Source organism: Dipodomys ordii, unplaced genomic scaffold, assembly GCF_000151885.1.
Source record: "Dipodomys ordii isolate 6190 unplaced genomic scaffold, Dord_2.0 Scaffold288, whole genome shotgun sequence".
NCBI lineage: Eukaryota > Metazoa > Chordata > Mammalia > Rodentia > Heteromyidae > Dipodomys > Dipodomys ordii.
In genome coordinates, this window is record NW_012267504.1 from 61186 (window position 1) to 70759 (window position 9574).

At 38.5% G+C, this 9574-nt stretch overlaps 1 protein-coding gene across 1 annotated transcript in view; it reads left to right on the forward strand.

Moving 5' to 3' along the window:
• The window catches only part of LOC106001334 (vomeronasal type-2 receptor 116-like), an 18767-nt gene extending 11445 nt beyond the window's left edge, over positions 1-7322 (forward strand). Inside the window, exons 3-7 of the mRNA XM_013036449.1 lie at positions 166-454; positions 1334-2140; positions 3218-3445; positions 4501-4624; positions 6400-7322. Of these exons, the coding sequence (XP_012891903.1) occupies positions 166-454; positions 1334-2140; positions 3218-3445; positions 4501-4624; positions 6400-7322 (2371 nt within the window). The remainder of the gene's footprint in view (positions 1-165; positions 455-1333; positions 2141-3217; positions 3446-4500; positions 4625-6399) is intronic.
• Positions 7323-9574: the final 2252 nt, after the last annotated feature.

Consider the following 9574-nt stretch of genomic DNA (forward strand, 5'->3'; position numbering starts at 1 on the left):
AGGGGTTATACCGTGGGGGAGGGACATACAAAGCAACAAAGAGATAATCTTATAAATGCATTAGAAACACATGCATGAAAGAAAAAACATTAAAATACACATCTAACGGTTCATTTTCCTGACATCACATTTATTTTTGATAAATTTCTTATGTCTCCTGTGCAGGTTTGTTTTCAAGTACTATCAGCTTGTCCTGGCCTTGGCTTTTGTTGTTGAAGAAATCAACAAAAACTCCAATCTTTTATACAACATGACTTTGGGATTTGATATCTATAATGCTGATTTCAGAGCTTCATCTGCCTTTGAGAATCCTTTTATTTGGCTTTCTGGGCCGAGAAAGATCCCTAACTACAACTGCATAGGAGAAAGTAAGTTTGTAGCAGTACTTGCAGGCACATCAGGAAAGACATCTGTGCAGATTGGAACACTGCTGGAACTCTACAGATTTCCACAGGTGAAGGGGAGAGGGATGTGTAAGATGTCTGCTTTGGTTCCATTTTCAGATGTTTTAAGATAATGTTATTAAAAGTCATAATATAAAAGCATATGTTATTTTAAAATATCCAAAGCTAAGTACTCCAACATACTGGGTTATCCAGACGCTCACTGTTTCAGAAAAAATGGAAAATTTTAGAGAAAACCATAGGATGACCATGAGCTTAAGGCTTGTTGAATAATTTTATAGAAAGCAATCAGGAAATGGGAAATGACTAAAATGTGAAGTTATTGAGTAAATAAAGTTAAGCATAGAAAAACAAAATGACTACATTTTCTGTAATCTGTGAAAGTTGAATTTAAAATATGAACATGAAATATATAATCAGTATAAGAACCTATAGGTGGCAAGAAACACATAAAAATGATTAAACTGGCTAAATTATGGTATACATAGAAGTGGATTTCCATGGTGTAAGCACTTTGGACAATTACCACTAGGAAATTAAAGTTTTAATGTATGAGGGGTATGATACTAAAAGGAAAATGAAGCAGGTTTGAAAAAAAAGAGGAATAATGCCAAGTATAGTCAAAATAGTCAAGTATATATGAACAAGTGAAACAAGGAAACAAGGGAATGAGTAGTGTTGGAATAGATGAAGCCAAATAATGGAAATCATGGGATAATTATCAATAGGCATTCTATACATAATTGACATACTCAATTGAAAAACCATTGTACAATGATTTAAAATAAATTTTAATTTAATTTATAAACTTCAAAAATCAAACCTTTTCTTCCATCCAATACCACCTGTTGCTAAACATAAATCAAGACTGAGATTGTGATGTATAGGAAATTTCTGACTTGTAAACCTCCATTTTTCTTTCCCTTTAGCTTACCTTTGGGGCTTTTGATCCTGTCCTGAGTGACCATGGCAAGTTTCCTTCTCTCTATCAGATGGCCCCAAAGGACACATCTCTAGCCATTGCCATGGTCTTCTTACTGCTTCATTTCAGCTGGAACTGGGTAGGGTTATTGATCTCACAAGATGAGAATGGCTTATCGATCCTTTCAGAACTGAGAGAAGCAATGGACAAGAACAGAATCTGTGTAGCCTTTGAGCATGTGATCTCTGGCAGTACTGTGACACAAGTACTTAACATCATGGCAATTCAGAACCAGATTAATAAATCATCAGCAAATGTACTTATCATTTATGGGAGTAAGGAATACCTGTTAGACTTAATGGCATATTTTGGACAATTCTTAATAACAAGCAAAGTTTGGCTCTTGAATTCACAATGTGATTTATCCATTGGAAGGAAGTATTTCATGTTAGGCTCATTCCATGTGCCTCTCATCTTTTCATATCACCATACAGACATTTCTGGATTCACAAATTTTATCAGGGAAGTCAACCCTTCCAAATACCCAGAAGACTTTTACCTTGCTAAGTTGTGGTTTCTCTCTTTTAATTGCTCCCATTTTGAGTCTGACTGTGTAATGTGGGAGAACTGTTCACATGATGCCTCCTTGGAATGGTTGCCTGGACAAATTTTTGACTTGGCCATGTCTGAAGAAAGTTACAATATCTACAATGCTGTGTATGCTGTGGCACAGGCTCTCCATGAGATGCTTCTTCTTGAAACAGAAGAGCCAAGAATGAGTAATGGGAGATGGAGGGTGCCTTCTCCTGCACAGGTAACATCTTTTCTTTTCAATTCTATACATGAAAACCAAAGTGAATTTTGATACATTCAAATCTTATCCCAATGGCCCAAGTAAATTCTACTTTTAAAAGTATTTATAAGGTTACTACAAACCTCTTTTCTTGTGTTTTTAAATGAAAATACCAGCAGAAACTCGTGTCATGTTCCCATCAATTCCTCAAATGACCTCAATAAACTCACAGCTAATGCTTTTACAATCCATTTTTTCACTAGAATCTGCTTAATAGCAAAGGATACTCTGTTCTTTAGGTACCTAATTATTCCAATGATTTTGTTTCTTAGAAAGTAACTTAATAGACTTGGAAGGATTGGAAAAGATGAAGAAGAATGATGAAGGGGTATTATTGAGATGCCTTGTACTCACATACTGTCTTTGTATGACACATACAGATAAAAAAGAATCATGGACAATTTCCATGTTTAACTCGTTAAGAAATTAAGTGAACTGAGTGTCAATGAGTTACTCCTCAAATCTTAGCTACTCAGGAGGCTGAGATGTGAGTATCATTGTTGGAAGCCAGTCCAGGTGGGAAAGTCTCTGAGACTTTTATCTCCAATTCACTACAGAAAACGAGAGTGCCTTTGTGGCTCAAAGTGGTAGAGAAGTAGAATTGAGTGAACATGCTGGGAGACAGTGCTTAATCTCTGATTTCAAACCCTCTGAGCAACAAAAATAAAAATAAACATTAATTAATTAAATGTACATAAAAACAAATGACCTTGTTTATTCTATACCGACTTAGCCTATAAAATTCCTGGGGTATTGATAAAATTATCAGTTCTGCAAAACTCATGTAGCCAACTGAGAATTGTCTTATTCATCATATGTAGAGGTGTTTTCTATTGAATAAATGCCTTGTAGTAACCAGAATTCAGAAGCATGATTTTTTTTTAGTTCACTATAAATGCTCCTTCGTGATACTTAATGTGATATATGTTAATTTTGAATGATAAAGTAAGGATTAAATGAATGAGGGGTTTGGTTGAATTCAGGATTCTGTTTCAATTCATGAATTCTCTTCACCATGAGATGATGTATCTCTTGTAGCTGCACCCTTTTCTGAGGAACATTCAGTTTTACAATCCTGCTGGAGACCAAGTGGTTTTGGACGAGGAAAGGAAATTAGAGGCAGAGTATGACATTTTGAATATTTGGAATTTTCCAGAAGGCCTTGAGTTCAAAGTGAAAATTGGGAAGTTTTGTCCATATGCTCCTCATGGTCATCAACTGTCTATATCTAATGATATGATAGAGTGGGACATAGGAACTACCGAGGTGGGTTCAAGATAACACAAATGATTGGAATTCAATATAGTAAGCAAAAAAGAACCCATACATATGATGTCGCTTGTGCTCACTAATCATCCAGTATTTTACATTAAATTAGTTTTAACTTTAAATTGTCTGATTCACTGACTCTTGGATGGAAAGAAATGTACTATTTGGACATTGGTAAATGTTCATTTATCATGAAATCTATATGTCACCTGTTATAATCATATTTTTCTATTAAAACAAAATACATGAAAAGGCAACCATTTTGTAAGGTTGAAAAGTTTATTTTGCACCCTCAGTAGATGTTTCAATCCACCCTTAGTTGACCTGTTATTTAGGCATCCATGGTGAGAGGAATCATGTAAGGAGCCTGTACCAGAGGAAAATTCTGAACTCAAATCAGCTGGAAAACAAATAGGAACATACTAGTGGCCTGGGGTCTAGCATGCTATTAAAACTTTCAATAAGTATTTTACTTCTTGTGTCCATATTTCAATATTTCATAATTCAGTAGGATAAAAGTTATTCTATGAGCCAGGCACAGGTTGCTATTGCCTGTAATCCTAGCTACTAAGTGGGCTGAGATCTGAGGATCATGGTTCAAGGTCAGCTTGGGCAGGAAATTCCATGAGACTCTTATCTCCAATAAACCACCAGCAAACTGGGAGTGGTGATGTGACAAAAGTGGTAGAGTGTTCTCCTTGAGCTGAATAGCTGAGGTACAGTGCCCAAGCCCAGAGTTCAAGCCCCATACCCCCCCAAAAATGCTATGAATTCAAGGTAGTTCCTGCAGTTGGCCAGAAATATCTTACCCTCAGGAACCACCTCTTAAACGTTCCACAATTCTCAGTAGTAGCATGGCGTGAAGTTGAAGGCTATAGCACAAAAGCCTTTGTGGGTTGTGTCAGGAAATCTAAAATAGCATCTAATCAATTGATTGGCTTCAAGTATATGCAATAATTATGCTTAATGGTCAAATGTTTAGGAACAACTATTTTTCTTCAATGTCAGATAATAGTCTGAATAGTTACCAACACATATCTGATTTTCCTCAGACACCTCACTCTGTTTGCAGTGAGAGTTGTGGTCCTGGATTCCGGAAATCCCCTCAGGTGGGAAAGGCTGTCTGTTGCTTTGATTGTACATCTTGTGTGGAAAATGAGATTTCTAATGGGACAGGTGAGTCTCTGACTAAAGTAGAAATTCTCTGTCTCATCGTATTATTCCCCAATGTATCGAAGTCCATGGAAAAGGTTTTGTATTTGGATTACAGACCCAGAGTCTTCCATTTTTCAGTACTTAAATTGTAACAATTGATGATACTGTTCTTTGAAATAATATACCTCATGGCCTTAAATGATGTATGAGATTGATTTTGCTATGGCAAATTACACATATTTATCTAAAGAAAACCCTTTCTCCGCTACTCAATAATGGATTTTTAAATATTTTTATTGTGGTTTTCAAGTTGTTCTATAGAGGCATTACAGTTACATGAAAACGGTAAAGAGTACAATTCTTTTTCAACTATGTCTCCCCTTCCCTTGTCTCTGCCATTTTCTCCCCTCCCATCACCCACCAACAAGATGTTCAGTTAATTTTCCACATAGTGTCTAGTAAGTACCACTGTTGTATGTATTTATCTTTTTGTATTTGTTTCACCTTTTCTATGCCTCCCTACCCTTCCAAATACAAACTAAATAACAAGACAAAAGGAAAATAAACAAAAATACGGCAACAACAGCAACTAAAAAAGCATGTCTTGTTTCCTTTTTTTGGAATTCATTTCATACAACATTGTTTTCTTTCCTTTTTTTCTTATTGGTCATGGTGCCTGAACTCTAGGCTTGGGTGCTGTCCCTCGGCTCTTCAGCTCAAGGCTAGAGCTCCACCATTTGAGTCACATTTCCACTTCTGGATTTTTCTTCTTATCTGGTGCTGAGGAATCAAACTCAGTGACTCAAGCACTCTACCACTGGGTCACCTTACCAGCCCACAATGTTGTTTCCTATCATCATACACCTAGCTCTGAGCCTTTTTCAACCACTCCTATGCATATCCTCCTTTGGCCTAAGTGAATGTCTAGAGTCTATTTAGCTTCCCAAATGAGGTTAAGTATGCATAACTATTAAAGACAGACTCTCCCTTATCTTCTAAATTATATTTATGACACAAAGACCACATAACTCTTGCATATGTTTATTGGCTTATGCAGAATAGTTCTTGCTATACAGCAAGTGCTTAAAGCAGAGTTTGGTTTAAGTATTAGACAGAAGTCTGCACAGCATGACTTTAAATCTAAGAGAGAGCATTGCTTCCCAGGTGGAAAAGGACACAAATAGAATGTGATGATTTTAAGAATGTAACACGGGTCTCCTTTTAAAATTCCAAACAAACACATACAGCAATGTAAGCTATATTATTCACAATTTTGAATGGCAGTAGCAGAGTCATGCTCACAGTGCTGAGAGCACATGTAATAGCAGCATGTAGAAGTCTGGAAATTACTTTTAGTTCATTTGATTTATGTAAATGGACTATTTCCAACACGTATTTAAGTATGTCTGAAAGAAAGAATGTCTTCTGAATTCATTACTCTTTCTTTCAGGTATTTTGGCTCAGATTTAGAATACTATTATAACAGATGATGCTTAGATTTTATGATAAATAAATGAACTTTTAGAAGTGTACAATTAGCATGTTTCTTTCTTACCTAAGAGTCAGTGAGTAAAAATGAGAATGAAAAAACAAAGAATGTGAGCATAAGGATGAAGTTATGGTATATATAGAAAAGGTGCTAAGACCAGTATCAGGCATTTTTATATTACTTAGTAATATGTCATGTTACTAAGGAGTAACATGTCAGAGTTCCTTCTAAGAGGGGAATGACCAATATACATTGAGGCAAAGGAAGTACTGAAGGAAAACAAATGGTAACTCCCCCTTCTTAATAGATATGGAGCAGTGTATGAAGTGTCCAGATGATGAGTATGCCAACACAGAGAGAAACCAGTGCCTCCCCAAAGCTGCAAGTTTCCTGGCTCATAAAGAATCCATGGGAATGGCCCTGGACTGTGTGGCTCTCTGCTTCTCCACCCTCACTGCTGTTATTCTAGGAGTCTTTGTGATGTATCAAGACACTCCCATTGTGAAAGCCAACAACCTGTGTCTCAGCTACATCCTGCTCATCTCCCTCATGTTCTGTTTCCTCTGTTCCTTGCTCTTTATTGGCCGTCCCAACATAGTCACCTGCATCCTGCAGCAGACCATATTCAGTCTTGTCTTCACTGTGGCTGTTTCCACAGTGTTGGCCAAAACTGTAACTGTGGTTCTGGCTTTCAGGGCCACTTCTCCAGGGAGAAGGATGAGGTGGCTGCTGGTATCAGGGGCTCCTAACTTCATCATTCCCATCTGTACCCTCATCCAGGTGACTCTCTGTGGAGTCTGGCTGGGAACTTCTCCTCCCTTTGTGGACACAGATGCACACTCTGAACATGGCCACATTATCATCCTGTGCAACAAGGGCTCCCTCACTGCCTTCTACTGTGTCCTAGGATACCTGGGTTCCCTGGCCCTAGCCAGCTTCACCATGGCTTTTCTGGCCAGGAACCTGCCTGACACCTTCAATGAAGCCAAGTTCCTGACTTTTAGCATGCTGATGTTCTGCTGTGTGTGGCTCACCTTTCTTCCTGTCTACCACAGTGCCAAGGGGAAAGTCATGGTGGCTGTGGAGGTCTTCTCTATCTTGGCCTCCAGTGCAGGGCTCCTGTGCTGCATCTTTGTCCCCAAGTGCTATATCATCTTGATAAGACCAGATAGAAATTCTCTGCAAAGCTTCAAGGACAAAATTCACACTGGGAGAAAGAAGCCTTCTTAATATAAAACTCAGGTTTGGATCAAATTGCATAAAATGTCCAAACTAAATCCACACTCTTTCCCATTTCATATTATATTATATTGTGAGAATTTCTTCAAAAGTATGTAGATTTCATTGATTTCTCTAGTAGTATTATAGTTACAAAGTTTAACCAAAGCTGCCTAATTTTGAATCATATTCTGCTTGTTTTAGTTTCTCTCTGATCTGAATCCCAATCATTAATCATTCCCAATATTTTTACATCTGTCATTCTCCTCTATTTGCTTTTCCAGTCACTTTTGTATATTTTTAGTTATCCTATATCCTGTCTTTGTATGAGTATTGTTTAGTTCTCTAATAAATTTCATTAGATTTTCCTTTTAATTAAGTTCTAGAATGTTTTTGTGTGTATGCTGCTCATGGTACTTGAACTTAGCCTGCATACTGACCATTTCTTTCTATCTTTTTTTGTTGGTTTGTGGTTTTGAACTGGGCCTGGTTGCTGTCCTTGTGCTCTTCAGTTCAAATTGAGCATTGTCCCACTTGAGCCCCTGTGCCACTTCTGGTTTTCTTGTTGTGAATTGGAGATAAGTGTCTCATGGCCTCTCCTGCCTAGGCAGGCTTGTGATCCTGAAATCTTAGCCTCCTGAGTAGTTGGGATTATAGGTATACACTACTGGTGCCAGGCTTACCATTTCTTAAAAGTCATGTGATACACCTAATTCCAAATTACACAAGAACTTTGTCCATAAGGCAGAGACCCAAAATATTTTCTCAGATTGACTCTTCTTAGCCTTTCTCCATTGGAACAAATTGTATTGTCTGGACCAACTATTTGAAGGCCAAACTAAATTGTTCATGTGTTTATTTCAAGTGTTAACACACCTGGAAAAGTAACTGTGATTATAGAGCTCTGATTTCCAAACCATCTTTTTTTTTGCTAGCAAGCATCCTTCCAATAAAGTTATAAGATAGATTTTTTCAAGGTGGTGGAGGAGAAGCTGGAATCTGAAAAAGCTCTCGCATAGAAAGCAGATTTAGAGTTCCAGTGAACAGTCCTAAGCCAGAGAATCACACCAAGTGTGCCATCACAGGACAGAGAGTTAGACAAGAGAGGGAAGCCAAGGCAAAAAGACACATCTGAGCGCTCGCCAGCAGCCGCCGCAGCGGCGGCGGCAGGGTCGCAAGTGGCGGAGAACACAGCCGGGCCAGACCTGAGCGCTCACACAGAGAGTCCGGGAAAAAGGAGCCAGACGCAGTGGGCGAGCAGCAAGAACCAACAAAGAGCGGACATCTTCATCCTGCAGCTTGCAGACCAGAGACGACCCAGGATCCAAGACTCGGCGTGAGTAGAAGCCCGACATCCTCACTCCTTCTCAGGGAGCAGAGGAGGGAAGGCCACACCTTCCCCCCCAGCACCGGTGATCTCCATCTTGGATACCGACAAAGCTCAGAGGAGATGCCAGGTCCAACCCAGGCCTTGGAATGAAACGAGTCATTTAGCTTGTCACAAGAACCTAACGGCGAAGTGACCTGCCAGACTCGGCTCCATCCAGGGAAAAGTCACCCAGCTCAGGCGCCAGCCATTGGAGTGGCTTTCCTCACTGGGTAACCAGAACCAGAGGCTGCCCCTCCCTCTAGCAGCCTCAACAATCAATTGAAAAACAAAAACCCTGAGAATGGCTCCAGGCTGGGCTCTGTGAGATTTTTTTTGCACAAAACAGCCCCAGGAAAAAGCTACTGATTGTTGAAAGGCCTCAACTCTACCCAGAACCTAGCCTCACCACTGCATCCCCCTCTTTTGTGATTCTCAAAGCAGATCACCCTCCCAGTAAACTAATCTGGGAGGGGGATCTCAAAATCTTGGGTAAAGCAGAGCATTTTTCTGCCTGTTCGAACAAACTGACTTATGAAACCAACTAAGCCACAGGACCTCAAACTAACCAGAGACTCCAACAAGAGGCTGGCTACAGACAAAAGGGACATACAGGATTCTTCCCACCCCTCCCAAAAAATATCAAAAAAAAATCAAAGAACTTTTTTTTCTTTCTTCCTTTTCTTTTCTTTTTTATTTCATTTTTTGTTACCTTATATATATATAAATTTTTTTCCTTTTCTAAAAATTTTATTAATATTTAATTTTTGCCTTTTTTGAAAAAATAATTGTTTTCAAGTAACTTTTTTTTCCTGTTATAATTTTTATGTTAGGAATACATGAATGTGCATTTTCCTTTCTTTTCTTGTCGTCGTTCTCTTTTTCTTTCTTTTTTAAC